Consider the following 17,287-nt stretch of genomic DNA (forward strand, 5'->3'; position numbering starts at 1 on the left):
CAGGCTGTCAGCTGAAGCGGTGGGCAGTCCAGGAGCTGAAAGTTTCTGAGAAGGACCTCATAGTAGCCTTGAGCATGAGCCCGCCAAAGGCTGGACCACAGGAGCATGATGACTAAAAAGGATTGATCCTGTGGCTCCGGGTGGTATTACCAGTTTATAATCCCAGGGTATCTTACAGTGGAGAGTTCCAAAGTCCACCAGCGGAGAGTCGAGATTGTTTGAGGGATTAAAACAGCCACTGTGCACACAGCTGCCACACTTCCACAAGCTCTGGAGATGCCTCAGTGGCCTTTGTATGGAGATGGAGGGTCTCTGTGGAACTGTGAACATGACTGACCATTCTCTCCTGTGATACCCCTGTCTTCCAGTATCATTTCAACCCCTCGCAGTCTGTCCTGGTGATGGAAGGTGATGACATCGGAAATATCAACCGTGCCCTCCAGAAGGTCTCCTACATCAACTCCAGGCAGTTCCCAACTGCGGGTGTGCGGCGCCTGAAAGTCTCTTCCAAAGTCCAGTGAGTGGACACTGGGCAGCCTGGGGCCCAGCCAAGGCATCAGGGATAGTCCCTGGGGAATATTCTCTTGCAAACTAGGGTTCACCTCTCTTTAGCTGCTGGCAGCTTCTCTACTGTCCCTTTGAGGCCACCCCAATGGATTTGTGTTCTCCTTTTGTTTGGTTTTGTTTTTAAGTGAAATATAATTGATATAAAATACTATGTTAGTTTTAGGTGTACTGCATAGTGATCTGACATTTGCATACATTATGAAATGATAACCATGATAAATCTGGTAATCATATGTCACTATACAAAGTTATTACAATGCTGTTGAGCATATTCCTTATGCTGTATGTCACATCCCTGTGGATCTTTTATTTTATAACTGGAGGTGCGTACCTCTTAACCTCCTTCACATATTTCACCCCAACGCCAACCCCCACCCTCCTGGCCACCATCTGTTTGTTCTCTGTATCTATGAATCTGGTTTTGTTTGTTTTTTTAGATTCCACATATAAGTGAAATCCTACAGTCTTTCTCTGTCTGACTTATGTCACTTAACATAACATCCTCTATTCATATTGTTGCAAACTGTAAGATTTTATTCTTTCTATGACTTAGTAATATTCCATTGTATATATATTATATATATATAATTTATTATTGCTATAGCATTAATATATATATTAGATATATACTATATAAATATACTATATAAATTATGTCTGTATAATTATATTTTAAATATATATACTATATAGATATACACACAAATATGTATTTACCATAAATATACAAATCCACATCTTCTTTATCTATCTATCCTTGGACAGTTAGACTGCTTCCATATCATAGTTAATGAATGTAAATAATGCTGCAGTGAACATTAGTGTGCATATATCTTATCAAATTAGCACTGTTCAGGAAAATACTCAGAAATGAAATTGCTGGATTATATAGCAATTCTATGTTTAGTTTTTATGAGGACCCTCCATACTGTTTACCACAGTGGCAGCACCAATTTGCATTCCCACCAGTAGTGCATAGAGGCTTCCTTTACTCTACCTCCTCACCAACACTTATTATTTATTTTTGCTATTAGCCATTATGATAGGGGTGAGGTGATACCTAGTGGTTTTGATTCACATTTCCCTGATGATTAGTGATATTGAACATCTTTTCATGTGTCTGTCAGCCATCTGTAAATCTTTGAAAAAATATCTATTCATGTCCTCTGCCCATCTTTCAGTTGGGTTCTCTGTTTTTTGCTGTAGAGTTGTATGAGTCCTTTGCATATTTTGGATGTTAACCCCTTACTGTATAGTGTGTGTGCTCAGTTGTGTCTGACTCTTTGTGACACCATGGTCTACAACCCACCAGGCTCCTGTGTGCATGGAATTTTCCAGACAAGAATACTGAAGTGGGTTGCCATTTCCTTCCCCAGGGGATCTTCCCAACCCAGGGATCAAACCCACATCTCCTGCGTCTCCTGCGTCTCCTGCATTGGGAGGCGGATTCTTTACCACCGTACCACCTGGGAAGTCCCCTTTACTGTATACGTCATTTGCAAATATCTTCTCCCATTCATTAGGCTGCCTTTTTATATTGTTGAGAGTTTCCTTCACTGTGCAAAAGTTTTTTAGTTGGATATTGTCTCATGTGTTTATTTTTGCTTTTGTTTCCGTTGCCTGAGGAGACAGATCCAAAATAATATTGCTGAGACCGAAGTCAAAGAAACATACTTCCTGTGTTTCTTCTAGGAGTTTTATGGTTTTGGGTCTTACTCATTCTGAGTTTATTTTTGTGTATGATGTGAGAAAGTAGTCCAGTTTGTTTCTTTTGCATGTACCTGTCCAGTTTTTCCAACATCATTTATTGAAGAAGCTGTCTTTTCCTCATTTTATATTTTTGCCTCCTCTGTCATTTATTAATTGACCATCTCTGCATGAGCTCAGTTCTGAGCTCTCTATTCCATTGCATTGATCTACATGTCTTTCTTTGTGCCAGTACCTTACCTGTTCGGATCACTCTAGATTGGCAGCAGAGTCTGAAGTCAGGGAATGACTTCAGTGACTTCAGCTTTGTTCCTCTTTGTCAAGATTGTTTTGGCTTTTTGAGATCTTTTAAGGTTTTATACAAATTTTAGAATTTTTTGTTCCAGTTTAGTTAAAAAAAAAAAATACCCTTGGCATTGTGATAGAGATTGCATTGAATCTGTAGATTGCTTTGGATGGTCACTTTAATAATATTAATTCTTCCAATCCATGAACATGCCATACATAACTTTCCATTTGTTTGCAACATCTTTAATTTCTTTCATCAGTGTTTTGCAGTTTCTGAGTACAGATATTCTACCTTCTTAATTAGATTTATCCCTAGGTATTTTATTCTTTCTGATGCAATTGTAAATGGTTTACTTTTTCTTTTTCTGATTGTTGTTAGTGTATAGAAATGCAACAGATTTCTGCATATTAATTTTGTATCCTGCAATTTACTGAATTCACTTATTAGTTCTCATAGATTTTGGTAGCATCTTTAAGATTTTTCTATATATAGTATCATGCTTCACAAATGTTTATTAATTGAATTAAATTAACCAACCTAGCCTTGATAGAGTTCCTAAATACCATAAGTATGTGAGAGAAACAGAAGGCATAGTTCTTGTCCCCAGGGATCAGAGTTAAATTAAGGAGATGAGGTTATCACTGTGACATTTAGATAACACCTTTTCTGGTCTATCAAAATGTTTCTCAGCCAAACATCTGTGTGGGAGGGCAGCTAGGAAAGGGATCCCAGAAAAACTCCTGAGAAGCACAAAGGGAATCACCTGGCACCTGGAGCCATTAGGAGGACCCAGAAAGACAGCAAGAAGGGTGGGAAAGATGGGTCTGCTGCCTACCAGGTTGCTGGGGCCTGGGACAGATGCCAAAACAGAGCTCACAGATGGCAAATACATCCAACAGTTCTAGTGATGGAGAAAGTGCTCCACCTCCACACTAAAGGCCATCCCTGGAGGCTACAACAGGGAGGAGGTAGCTGACCTCCAGGTCAGGCCTACACTGTAGTGAAGAAGAGAGACCAGACTGCTGGTCTCTAGCTCTAGGACCAGGCTTCCATAAACTGGCAAGGAGAGGGGCTGCTGGTGCCACAAAGGCCAAAAAACAAGTGGGAGCAAGAGCCCACCACCACGCCCACACCTAGCCCACCCTGGAGAAGAAGATGGAGTGGCTCAGCCTATCCTGCCCCCAGGAACCTTGCCAAAGGATGTAAGTTGATGACTGCCACCAGCTGGAATCCACTATCACTCCCAGAGCATACATCTAGACCCTAGGGTTCCCCATGTAGCCTGGGTCTTGGTCGCAAGGAGCAGCAGAGTATGCCAGTGACACGCATGCCTGATGAGGTCTGAAAAGAGTGTTAGTCTGTCAGCATTTACTGAGCTCCAACCACGATGCAGGCTCTTGGGTGGCTTCCTATCTACACGGCACCTGCACTCAAGCCTTACTACTATAAGATAATTATTGTCCCATTGTATAGATAAAGAGATGGAGGTTCGCAGCAGTCGTGCTCCCTGCCCAGATTCTCCGAGCCCAGGAGTGGCAGAGTCGGATGTGGACCCTTGCCTGTCTCACTTCCCAAGCTTTGCTCTTGTCACACCACCCTGGCTCCCAGACATTTTTGTGGCAGTATATCAGGACTAAGGAGTGTGGTTATAATAGCAGTCTGCTGGTACATCTGGAACAGGCATGCATGTGTGTGATATCCTCATAAAGAACATATACACTGCTCCAGCAGACAGGGGAGACTAGCCCTGGGGTCTCACCTAGTAAGATGGCTGTAACTAACCAGCGAGACGACAACTTGTTTACTAAATCCTTATGCACAGAGCAAGCAGTTGTTGTCTAATTAATGTTGCTGTTGATTACTCTGTTAAAGGATAATTAAAGGTTTAATGGTTACTTGTTGCTGGGTATAGAAAATTCCCATTTCTCCCAGGTTGCTAGTAGTTTTGACTATGTGTTCATGCTCAGTCATGTCTGACTCTTTGTGACCCTGTGCACTGTAGTCCACCAGACTCCACTAAACATGTTATTTCCCAGGTGAGAATACTGGAGTGGGTTGCCATTTCCTCCTCCAGGAGATCTTTCTGACCCAGGGATCGAACACTGTCTCTTATGTCTCTTGCACTGCAGGGGGATTCTTTAGCACTTGAGTCAATAATGTAACTTTAAATTTGAATGTCTGCTGACGTCGTCAGAGGCTCTCAAGCAGTCAGGATGTCTCATTGAAGGCCAGAGGTGGTTGCAGGTATACTTGTCCATATTGGATAATTTCAGCAATGATTGCTGTTTCCCCAGGTGCTTTGGAGAAGATGTGTGTATCAGCATCCCTGACATGGATGCCTACGTGATGGTGCTGCAGGCAGTCGAGCCCCAGATTACCCTCCACGGCACAGACCGCTTCTGGAGACCCGCTGCCCAGTTTCAAAGTACCAGAGGGGTGATCCTCTTCCCTGACATCAAGATTGTGAGCACCTTTGCCAAAGCTGAGGCTCCCAGTGACTTGAAGACCACAGGTACAGGTGCATACACTGAGTCAAGGGGTGGTAGACCTTAAATTCTCACATAAAGTATGTTTCTTATCAAATCACACTTCAGGACAACAGTATTGTTCACCATAGTGGGGTAATTTATAACAGAACAAAAAATCCTGGAGATAATGCAGATAAATAACAGGGGGAGTGAATGCCTTAGCAAATTGTGGTACCCTCACATAAGAGGTGATGCCATGGCATCACTGGGTCAATGGACACGAGTTTGAGCAAACTCAGGGAGATGGTTGAAAGACAAACACGAATTGGTATGCTGCAGTCCATGGGGTCACAAAGAGTAAACACACCATAGTGACTGAACTACAACAACACATAAGAGGTATGATGCTGGAGGGGAGGCACTTATGCCAAACTGTAAGTTTAAAAAAAAAAAAAGCAAGAAGTGAATTACAGAGTATCTACACACATACTGATAACAACTATGTCAAGAAAAAAAAAAAAAATACATAGAAAAATGCCCAGAAGGAAACACACCTAGGGATAACAGTGATATTCTCTGAGAAGCAGGAGAGCACATTTGTTTCTACTGTTCACTTTTCTACAGCTGCAAAATGGTCTATAGTAGGCATGTATCATTCTGGTGATCAGAAGAAAAGCTAAAGAATCATGAAGAAACATGCTTCAGTAATATCACTCTCAACTCTCAGGGAACTTTGCAATTGTTCTTTCCAGTGGTTTCATTGTTGGGAGGGCCATTCAGTAAAAGTAATTTGAATTACCTGCTAGGAAGAAACACTGCATTGATCTGAAATCTATAGTGTATTCAGCTGGTAGGGGAAGAAGGATGGAAAGATAAAGAAAGAAGGCAGGAAACCTCTGGGGCCAGAGCTACGGGGAGAATATGTTTGAGAACCATCTTTGCCTCCTCTTCCAATATTTTCAACTCTCCATCTCTGCCTCCAAAAGCAGCTGCTAATGATGTGCTAGTGCCAGTGGGCCTGAGTCCCTAAAGGGCTGCTCCTATAATAATCCTAATTACCCACTGCCTTAATCCATGCTGGTCCCTAGGAATGGGATGCCTGGCAAGGCTGTCCTTCTAAGCTCACAAAAATAGATGGTGTTGGGCCAACTGGCTGGGCAGAACCATTTTCCAGTTACATTCCAAGGTGCATTAGGTCATGTGATCTTCCCTCTGGTCCTCATCAGACAGAAAAAGAAGAGACTCTGATTGCAGGGGCTGTAGGCCATAGCTAAGAGTATCTGAATTCTCGAGGCCTGACATCAGCATACGGTAATCTAGAGACAAGCAATTATATGGGTCCATGTGTCACCCTCTATTTATGAGAAGTGCGTGCAAAACATGTAGTCAAGTGCCTGAGAGCTATTATCAGTACTTTTAAAATTTTACTCTCATGGTTGTAAGAATAGTCATTATTGTGGGTGCCGTAAACAAGCAGGCTAGTGGCACTTCCACCAGTGACCCTCTCCACCATCCTTCTTCTACCCCCATGGATTCACTTACTGCGCTGTTTCAGTGCCAGCGACACACACACCCCTCTCTCCCCCAACACCTCTGTGTTAGTTTACACATCTGCTCATGGTCTGTCCTTGGCCTGGAAGGTCCTTCTCTGTCCTATTCCCTATTATTACTGAAAAAAAACAGTCTACTTTCAATGTCTCCTCCAGAGGGCAGCCCCCAACCACTGGGTCAGCCCCCAGCCTGACCCCAGACTATACACCTCTAACCACTCTGTATACCCCCCAACCACTAAGGCTCCCTCTCACACACATTGGCAAGCTCATGGTTGGTGATTATCTATTTACTAACAACCAGACAAGGAGCTCCTCCAGGACTAACCACGGCTGATTTTCCAGTAAGTTCCTCAGCCCAGAACAGTCCCCTTAGGGCAGTGGGAATCAGGGAAACTGCCAATGGAATATTTAGCCCATTATGCAAGCATGAGAGAACAAGAGAAGATAGTGGCGTCAACACACCTCTGCCTAGGGGGAGCAATCAGTCACTCACGTGGGGTCCTAGAAGCAAGGATGACCCAACCTGACTCAGAAGGATATAGCTCCAGAGAAACCCCAGAAACCATATGCCATTTGAAAGAGAGATATATGTGCACCATTATTAATAATAGACCTTGTTAAGTATTTATTAATGTGCTTTTATATTTTGCCAACAATACATAAAGCCATTGACACTGGCAAGCATTTTAAAATTAAGCATATGGAATTATTTATTAACAACATATATCCAGTGAGAATAAAAAATATGTTGGGTATTCCTTAAAAGTTAAACAAAATAAAATAATTATTTCAAAATAGCTCTCATCTTTTGTGAATCCTTTTAAAATTTCTGTTTTCATAAATGTTTTATCATGCACAAAATACAACAGTCTGCTTAATGAATAAATATACTTATTTACATGATCTCAGTTCACAAATTTTTTTAATAAATGCCTGCAACATCAAAAACATTTGAAGAGCAATGGCCCAGAGGCTGAGACTGTCACAAAGTGTGAAATCAGAAAGTCATGGCTGGGGACTTCCCTGGTGGTCCAGTGGGGCTTCCCAAGATGGTAAAGAACTAGCCAATGCAGGAGACATGAAAGATGTGGGTTCCCTGGGGTCAGGAAGATCCCCTGGAGGAGGGCATGGTAACCCACTCCAGTATTTTTGCCTGGAGAATCCCATGGATGGAGGAGCCTGGAGGACTATGGTCCATAGGGTCACAAATCAGAAATGACTGAAGCAACTTAGCACACACGAACTGGTGGTCCAGTGATTAAGACTTTGCCTTCCTAATTCCAACACATGAAGGCTAACTAACACACTTCGGAATAACCAACAAATCATAGAAGAAATCAAAAAAGAAATCAAAATATGCACAGAAATGAATGAAAATGAAAACTCAACAACCCCAAACCTGTGGGACACTGTAAAAGCAGTGCTAAGGGGAAGGTTCATAGCAATACAGGCTTACCTCAAGAAACAAGAAAAAAGTCAAATAAATAACCTAACTCTGCACCTAAAGCAACTAGAAAAGGAAGAAATGAAGAACCCCAGGGTTAGTAGAAGAAAAGAAATCTTAAAAATTAGGGCAGAAATAAATGCAAAAGAAACAAAAGACACCGTAGCAAAAATCAACAAAGCTAAAAGCTGGTTTTTTGAAAAGATAAATAAAATTAACAAACCGTTAGCCAGACTCATTAAGAAACAAAGGGAGAAGAACCAAATCAACAAAATTAGAAATGAAAATGGAGAGATCACAACAGACAACTCTGAAATACAAAGATCATAGGAGACTACTACCAGCAGCTATATGCCAATAAAATGGACGACTTAGAAGAAATGGACAAATTCTTAGAAAAGTATAACTTTCCAAAACTGAACCAGGAAGAAATAGAAGATCTTAACAGACCCATCACAAGCAAGGAAATCGAAACTGTAATCAGAAATCTTCCAGCAAACAAAACCCCAGGACCAGATGGCTTCACAGATGAATTCTACCAAAAATTTAGAGAAGAGCTAACACTTATCTTACTCAAACTCTTCCAGAAAATTGCAGAAGAAGGCAAACTTCCAAACTTATTCTATGAGGCCCATCACCCTAATACCAAAAACCAGACAAAGATGCCACAAAAAAAGAAAAGTACAGGCCAATATCACTGATAAACATAGATGCAAAAATCCTTAACAGAATTCTAGCAAACAGAATCCAACAACATATTAAAAAGATCATACATCATGACCAAGTGGGCTTTATCCCAGGAATGCAAGGATTCTTTAATATCCGCAAATCGATCAATGTAATGCACCACATTAACAAATTGAAAGATAAAAAACCATATGATTATCTCAACAGATGCAGAAAAAGCCTTTGACAAAATTCAACATCCATTTATGATTAAAACTCTCCAGAAAGCAGGAATAGAAGGAACATACCTCAACATAATAAAAGCTATATATGACAAACCCACAGCAAACATTATCCTCAATGGTGAAAAATTGAAAGCATTTCCCTTAAAGTCAGGAACAAGACAAGGGTGCCTACTCTCACCACAACTATTCAACATAGTTTTGGAAGTGTTGGCCACAGCAATCAGAGCAGAAAAAGAAATAAAAGGAATCCAGATAGGAAAGAAGTAAAACTCTAACTGTTTGCAGACGACATGATCCTCTACATAGAAAAGCCTAAAGTTCTACCAGAAAATTACTAGAGCTAATCAATGAATACAGTAATGTTGCAGGATATAAAATTAACACACAGAAATCCCTTGCATTCCTATATGCTAACAATGAGAAAACAGAAAGAGAAATTAAGGAAACAATACCATTCACCATTGCAACAAAAAGAATAAAATACTTAGGAGTATATCTACCTAAAGAAACAGAAGACCTATATATAGAAAATTATAAAACACTGATGAAAGAAATCAAAGAGGACAAAAATAGATGGAGAAATATACCATGTTCATGGATTGGAAGAATCAATATTGTCAAAATGGCTACACTACCCCAAACAATCTACAGATTCAATGCAATCCCTATCAAGCTACCCTCAGTAAACTAGAACAAATAATTTCACTATTTGTATGGAAATACGAAAAACCTTGAATAGCCAAAGCAATCTTGAGAAAGAACAATGGAACTGGAGGAATCAACCTGCCTGACTTCAGGCTCTACTACAAAGCCACCGTCAACAAGACAGTATGGTACTGGCACAAAGACAGAAATATAGATCAATGGAACAGAATAGAAAGCCCAGAGATAAATCCACATACCTACGGACACCTTATTTTCGACAAAGGAGGCAAGGATATACAATGGAAAAAAGACAACCTCTTTAACAAGTGGTGCTGGGAAAACTGGTCAACCACTTGTAAAAGAATGAAACTAGAACTTTCTAACACCATACACAAAAATAAATACAAAATGTATTAAAGATCTAAATGTAAGACCAGAAACTATAAAACTCCTAGAGGAGAACACAGGCAAAACACTTTCTGACATAAATCACAGCAAGATCCTCTATGACCCACCTCCCAGAATATTGGAAATAAAAGCAAAAATAAACAAATGGGACCTAATTAAACTTAAAAGCTTTTGCACAACAAAGAAACTATAAGCAAGGTGAAAAGACAGCCCTCAGAATGGGAGAAAATAATAGCAAACGAAGCAACAGACAAAGGATTAATCTCAAAAATATACAAGCAACTCTTGAAGCTCAATTCCAGAAAAATAAATGACCCAATCAAAAAATGGGCCAAAGAACTAAACAGACATTTCTCCAAAGAAGAAATACAGATGGCTAACAAACACATGAAAAGATGCTCAACATCACTCATTATCAGAGAAATGCAAATCAAAACCACAATGAGGTACCATTACACGCCAGTCAGGATGGCTGCTATCCAAAAGTCTACAAGCAATAAATGCTGGAGGGGGTGTGGAGAAAAGGGAACCCTCTTACACTGTTGGTGGGAATGCAAACTAGTACAGCCACTATATGAAAACAGTGTGGAGATTCCTTAAAAAAACTGGAAATAGAACTGCCATATGACCCAGTAATCCCACTCCTGGGCATACACACTGAGGAAACCAGATCGGAAAGAGACATGTGCACCCCAATGTTCATCACAGCACTGTTTATAATTGCCAGGACATGGAAGCAACCTAGATGCCCATCAGCAGACGAATGGATAAGGAAGCTGTGGTACATATACACCATGGAATATTACTCCGCCATTAAAAAGAAATCATTTGAATCAGTTCTAATGAGATGGATGAAACTGGAGCCCATTATACAGAGTGAAGTAAGCCTGAAAGATAAAGACCAATACAGTATACTAACGCATATATATGAAATTTAAAAAGATGGTAATGATAACCCTATATGCAAAACAGAAAAAGAGACACAGATGTACAGAACAGACTTTTGGACTCTGTGGGAAAAGGCGAGGGTGGGAGGTTCTGAGAGAATAGCACTGAAACAAGTATACTATCAAGGGTGAAACCAGCCCAGGTTGGATGCACGAGACAAGTGCTCAGGGCTGGTGCACTGGGAAGACCCAGAGGGATGGGGTGGGGAGAGAGGTGGGAGGGGGGATCAGGATGGGGAACACATGTAAATCCATGGCTGATTCATGTCAATGTATGGCAAAAACCACTACAATATTGTTAAGTAATTAGCCTCCAACTAATAAAAATAATGAAAAAAAAAAAAAGACTTTGCCTTCCAATGCAGGGGGTGCAGGTTTGTTCTCTGGTCAGGGAGCTAAAAGCTCGCATGCCTCTTAGCCAGAAAAAAACCAAAAAACAAACAACAACAACAAGGAAAAAACCCACATAAAACAGAGGCAATATTATAACAACTTCAATAAAGACTTTAAAAATGGTCCACATCAAAAAAATCTTTAAAAAATAAGAAGGTCATGGTTGCCATCCAGCTCCTCCCCAGCTGTCTGTGTAACCCCAGGCAATCTAGCCCAGTTCATGGATGTTCCATTCCCCACTCAGGGAAATGGAGATAATAATAGTACCTCCTCTAGTGTCTATCAGGATTTCCTTTGCACTGTGCCTAGCATAAAGCAAAGACTCCACAAACACAAATCACTTTTATTTTAAAGTAGGAGTTTAATTTAGGACTACCAACCTGTTCAGCATTCTAGTACTCAGACATCCTCTGGGAAATTTGGGTGTCATAATATCAGTCAAGGACAGCTAGGCTGACCAATAGCTTGCCAACTAGACTAAACAATTTACTTATTTAATTATATAAACAGTGTACACTTGAGCAATGTGTCATAATACAGGTGTCTACCAGCCTCTGGGTCAGATACTGAGGAATCAGTCATGCAAAGTGCTTCAGAGACGCTCAGAGTCTACTGGAAACAACAGAGACATACACCATAACCACGTGGGGAAAGCTATGACAGCCTCATGGAGGGGAACTCACCTCTGGTCCCAAAGGAGACCAGTTCTTCTTGAGCATCTATTCTGTGCCAGACACCATTTGGTTTTTTTTTTCTTTCTTTCTTTTTTCTTTTTCAAATTATAAAAGCATGATAATACATTTACAGGAGACTTGGAAAATACAGAACAAAGTTATATATAGTTCCATTGTTTGTTGTTCATTCACTCAGTTGTATCCAACTCTTTGTGACCCCATGGACTGCAGCTCCCTATATATTACAATTACTTTTTAGGTAGATAAATTAAGATTTTTAGTTGGAGTTTCAATATCAAACTATCAAAACTTAATAGAATGAATAGAAAAGTAGAGGTGATATAGTAGACCTGAAAAGCACTATGAACCAACTCAACAAATTAAGATTTATACAACTTTCACACAATGGTGGGATACAAATTCTATTCAAGTTCCCATAGACTATAAAGCCAGAGACATAGAACATATTAAACAAGGTGCAAAATTCCATAGTTTAAAGGTACTGAAATCATATAGAGGCCAGACACTGTTTTCCATCCTCTCAATGCTCTCGCCCTCTTTGTGGATGAGGAAATCAATGGGTAAACTAGATAGGTTCTCAGGAGCAGTGCTAGTACTCAGATTCACATCTTCTGACTGCAGTATTCACGCTCTTCACACAAATTCATGCTGCCCTACCTCAGGGGCTGCCTGGACATCCATCTGAGCAGAGATGGTGACCTGGGGGGACTTATAGCCTCTCCTCCTGACCCAGCCTGAACCTGGGGTACAGACACGGAAGAGGACGGGGTGTGTGGGCGCCAATATCTGCGCTGTCCTCATGCCTGTATTTTTCATTGTCTCTCTTCCCACAGCCCCCAAATCAGCAGTTTTAGAAGAAATGCTTCACAACTTAGATTTCTGTGACATTTTAGTGCTGGGAGGGGACTTGGACCCCAGAGAGGAGTGCTTGGAGCTCAACCACAATGAGCTCCACCAGCGACACCTGGACGCCACCAACTCCACAGCAGGTTACTCCATCTACGGTAAGGCGGTGCTCAATCCTGGACCCAGTGGTCCCCTCTCACATCCAGGGAGTCGTGAGTGCAATGGGAGCTCCATCACCCATGGAGGGGGGTCAGCAGGGGACACTTGAGCTCAAAGCATGGACTTCTAGCCCTTCTTTGGACAAGATGCTCCAGCCTCCTCTGGTCCTGGCTTCCATTCCATTCCTGGGGAAGTCTTCCGTAGAAACCAGGCGGAAGCCTGCTCTTATCATATTTGATCTCAGCAAGTATTACAGCAGCATTTGGCAGATTGAGGTCAAACATTCCAGTGAGAGCCAGTCTACATGGAAAATCTGTGCTTCAGCTTAATTGGTTCCTTGGAACCTCTGCTTTCCCACATTGTCTGCCCCTAAACACGCCAAGCACTTACCCTGGCCGAATTCAGGGAGACCCTCGCTCCCCATAGGCACAGTCTGTCTCCACAGCATCTCCTCTTCTGCCTTCTTATGACAGGTGTGGTCTCTTGGCACAGGTGTGGGCTCCATGAGTCGCTACGAGCAGGTGCTGCGTCACATCCGTTACCGCAACTGGCGTCCAGCTGCCCTGGAGTCCCGGCGCTTCAGGATCAAGTGCTCAGAACTCAACGGGCGCTACACTAGCAATGAGTTCAACCTGGAGGTGAGTGAGACCTGCGGTGATGAGGGAAGCCCCAGCTCACCCATTTACTCCCTCATTTATTCAGGAAACTGCACCACTGGTCCACCGGCCACTCCCGGTCAGCGGCACCTTCTCCCTGCTCTTCCCAGGTCAGTGTCCTCCATGAGGTCAGAGTCTCGGACACTGAGCACGTCAACCACCTTATCGCACAGCCACCCTTCCTCCAGTCCATCCACCACCCGGAGTCCCAGACTAGCATCCAGCACAGTTCAGGTAGGTGACCTGGGGGGAGGGACCTCAGGATACCAGGTGGTCATTGTGACTCAACAGTTAGGGTGCAGCAGCCAGAACTGAAGGAGGCACCCGGCTATGGAGAAGCTATGAGCCTTGGTCTGAGGTGCTCACAGCCTTGGGAGGGAGCTGGTCAAGTACACAAGAAGTTACAGGCAGTGGATGATAAAACATGTTCGTACACAGGGCTGGAGTATAGTTTAGCATCTTTTTAAGACTAATTCAAAGCTATGCGCTGCATGGCACTTTCCCTGAACAACTCACATATGCTCACACACACATGTGAACATATTGAAAAGGCTCCTACCCTTCCTTCTGTTCCAGCACTTAGCATATCGTCTTCCTGTCTGGTGGGCACTTCTCTCTGTCCTGACTTAACTCCACAGTTCCTGGCTCTCAGGGCAGCTGCCCTACACTTTGATGGAAAAAGCAAGAGATAAAAGAGAGTGTGCATTTATTAAGCACCTACTGTGTGCCTCTGTGAAAATTCACATGGATGATTTCATTTACTTCTCACAACTACCCATGGGGTAGGAATGATTAAGTCTATATATATATATATATATATATATATATATATATATATAGGATTATAGTTGCTTTACAATATTGTGTTAGTTTCTACTCTACAGAAAAGTGAATCACCTATACGTAGATAGATATCCCCTTTTTCTGGATTTCCTTCCCATTTAGATCACCACAGAGCATTGAGCAGTTCCCTGTGCTACAGAGTTGGTTCTCATTAGTCATCTACTTTATACATAGTATCAAATCACAGCATTGTTTACAATAATCAGGACATGAAACAACCTAACTGTCCGTCAACAGAGGAATGTGGCAAACATATATGCAATGGAGTATTGCATAAAGAGGAGCAAAATCGGGTCATTTGTAGAGATGTGGATGGACCTAGAGATGTCATCCAGAATGAAGTAAGTCAGAAAGAGAAAAACAAATATGGTATATTAAAGCATATATGTGGAATCTGAAAAAAATTGGTATAGATCTTATTTACAAAGCAGAAATAGAGACACAGATGCAGACAATAAACATAAGATTAAGTCTACTATATTATCGATAGATGACAAAAGTGAAGCCCAGAGAGACTAAGGTGCTGACCCAGAGTTCTCTAGCTGAGGTAGGTGTAGGCAGATTTTAAGCTACACGTGAATGTTTCGATCATGTTCCATACCAAGAGTAAGCTAGTCCTTTGCTCACTGTGTCATGCGAATTCCTTCCTTGTTCCAGTGGTCCCAAGCATTGCCACAGTGGTCATCATCATCTCCGTGTGCATGCTAGTGTTTGTCGTGGCCATGGGCGTGTACCGGGTCCGGATCGCTCACCAGCACTTCATCCAGGAGACTGAGGCTGCCAAGGAAGCAGAGATGGACTGGGATGATTCTGCGCTCACTATCACAGTCAACCCCATGGAGGTGATCCTCAGGCAGGGACTGGGAGCTTGAAATGGGATGTCTCTCCTCCACTGGGTTCCATCCATTCTGTGCTGGAAGCCCTGCCCAGCTAGCCTAATCCCACTCATCCTTCCCTTCTCTGGGCTCCTCCAGCCCTCTCAACTTGAACGGTCCACACTTTCCTACCCACTGCATGCACTGCTCAAAAACCTGTGAACTGCTCTCAGTCAACAAACAGAACCAGACATCTCTTTAGCCAGGCAACAAAGTGGTGTCTGTCCTTGGCCTCCCCCATAGTCTTTAACTCAGAGCTGACTCATACTCAGGGACTCAGGATTGAATTTTTGATTAGCTACCAGTATAAATTAGGTGGCTATGCTCATCTGCCTGCAAAGCTCACTTAGAGGCTCAGAGTAGGTAAATACAAAAGCACAATGCTAACACCTGCCATTTATTGAGCCCCCATCATGCCAGAACTGCACTGGGTCCTCAGTACACATCACCTCATTTAATCTTCCCAGCAACCTGCGACATAGGAGTTCCCATCCTCATTTACCAATGTGGGACCAACTCAGGGAGGCAAAGTAAAGTGTTCAGACTCCCATAACTGGTAATGTCAGCACCAGTATTCAAACTCACCACTGCCTGATTCTAAAGTTCTTATTGTCCCAATTGGCCATCAGCTCCCCAAATCCACCCATGAGTGTCCAGTGCTCCTGATCTGGGCACATGAATACCAACAAAAGCCACTTCCATTGTGCCCTTTGGTCTGCCCATGGGTGCTGGGTGGAGGGAAAGGCTGGAGCAGGAAAGCAAGGCAGCCACTGGCCATCAAGGCGCCACTGAAGAATGAAGTGTCCTAGCCTGTCCCCAGTTTCCCCCTCACCTGGCTTCATGCTTCAGTTTCAGAGCCAACACACTGATGCAGCTTCCATCATGTGCTGAGGTGTAGTACTAAGTGCATCACTGTGGAACCCCATAATTTTCACCCTCAAAGAACTGAGCTTTGGGTGTGGGATGCAAGATCATTATGCCTGAAGCAGTCTGATTACCTGACCAGAGTGTGCTTGCCAAGGGCTAACCTGGCAGTCAGTGAAGCAAGAGTAGGGCAAGCCTTTGGGGCTGGAGTGTCCAGGGAATACTCCTTGGAACCTAAGAGAGACCTTGAAGAATGGGTAGGATTTAGCGGGAGGTAAAGGTAGAAGAGAAAACACTACAGAGAAGGGATAAAGACAGGCATGGGTGCATGTTTTTTATGGCTAGTCATCAACTCAAAGCATAAATCCAGATATCAGATTTTACTGGAATCACCAAAAAGCTCGGGGGAGGGGATAAGACTGGAAAAGAGTAGGGTGGAGTTTAGGACACAAGTCGGGTGATGAAGGGCAGGCAGGGAAAATGAGGACCATGAACTTTGTCCTTCTGGAAGGAGTATTTTTGAGGGGCAGCTCACCTGAGTCTTGGCTTAGAAGACCACCTACTCCCAGAGCCATTATTTTCCTACCTGGAAAGGGGGTACAAACTTAAATGTCATTCTCTCATTGAGAAGCAAGTCACTAAAGACTTGGAAAGTTCCATGTAGATAGGTTCCAGAAATGCCAGAAAACAAACCTTAACCCAGGACTTCCCTGGTGGTCCAGTGGTTAAGACTCCACCTTCCAAGCAGGGGGTGCAGGTTTGATCCCTGGTCAAGGAACCAAGGCCCCACATGCTGTGGGGTGCTGCCAAAAATGTAAGTGTGTTAGTGTTCATCACTCAGTTGTGTCGGACTCTTTGTGACCCCACGGACTGTAGCCTACCAGGCTCCTCTGTCCGTGGAATTCTCCAGATAAGAATACCAGAGTGGGTTCCCTTCTCCAGGGGATCTTCCTGACCCAGGGATCAAACCCAGGTCTCTCACATTGTAGGCAGATTCTTTACCATCTGAGCCACCAG

At 42.7% G+C, this 17,287-nt stretch overlaps 1 protein-coding gene across 1 annotated transcript in view; it reads left to right on the plus strand.

Annotated features, from left to right (window-relative positions):
• The window catches only part of CLSTN2 (calsyntenin 2), a 728,679-nt gene that overhangs the window by 709,852 nt on the left and 1,540 nt on the right, over positions 1–17,287 (plus strand). Inside the window, exons 13-18 of the mRNA XM_061168062.1 lie at positions 369–517; positions 4,858–5,075; positions 12,861–13,031; positions 13,525–13,670; positions 13,799–13,922; positions 15,189–15,373. Of these exons, the coding sequence (XP_061024045.1) occupies positions 369–517; positions 4,858–5,075; positions 12,861–13,031; positions 13,525–13,670; positions 13,799–13,922; positions 15,189–15,373 (993 nt within the window). The remainder of the gene's footprint in view (positions 1–368; positions 518–4,857; positions 5,076–12,860; positions 13,032–13,524; positions 13,671–13,798; positions 13,923–15,188; positions 15,374–17,287) is intronic.

The sequence above is a fragment of the Dama dama genome, chromosome 19 (assembly GCF_033118175.1).
Source record: "Dama dama isolate Ldn47 chromosome 19, ASM3311817v1, whole genome shotgun sequence".
Lineage (NCBI taxonomy): Eukaryota > Metazoa > Chordata > Mammalia > Artiodactyla > Cervidae > Dama > Dama dama.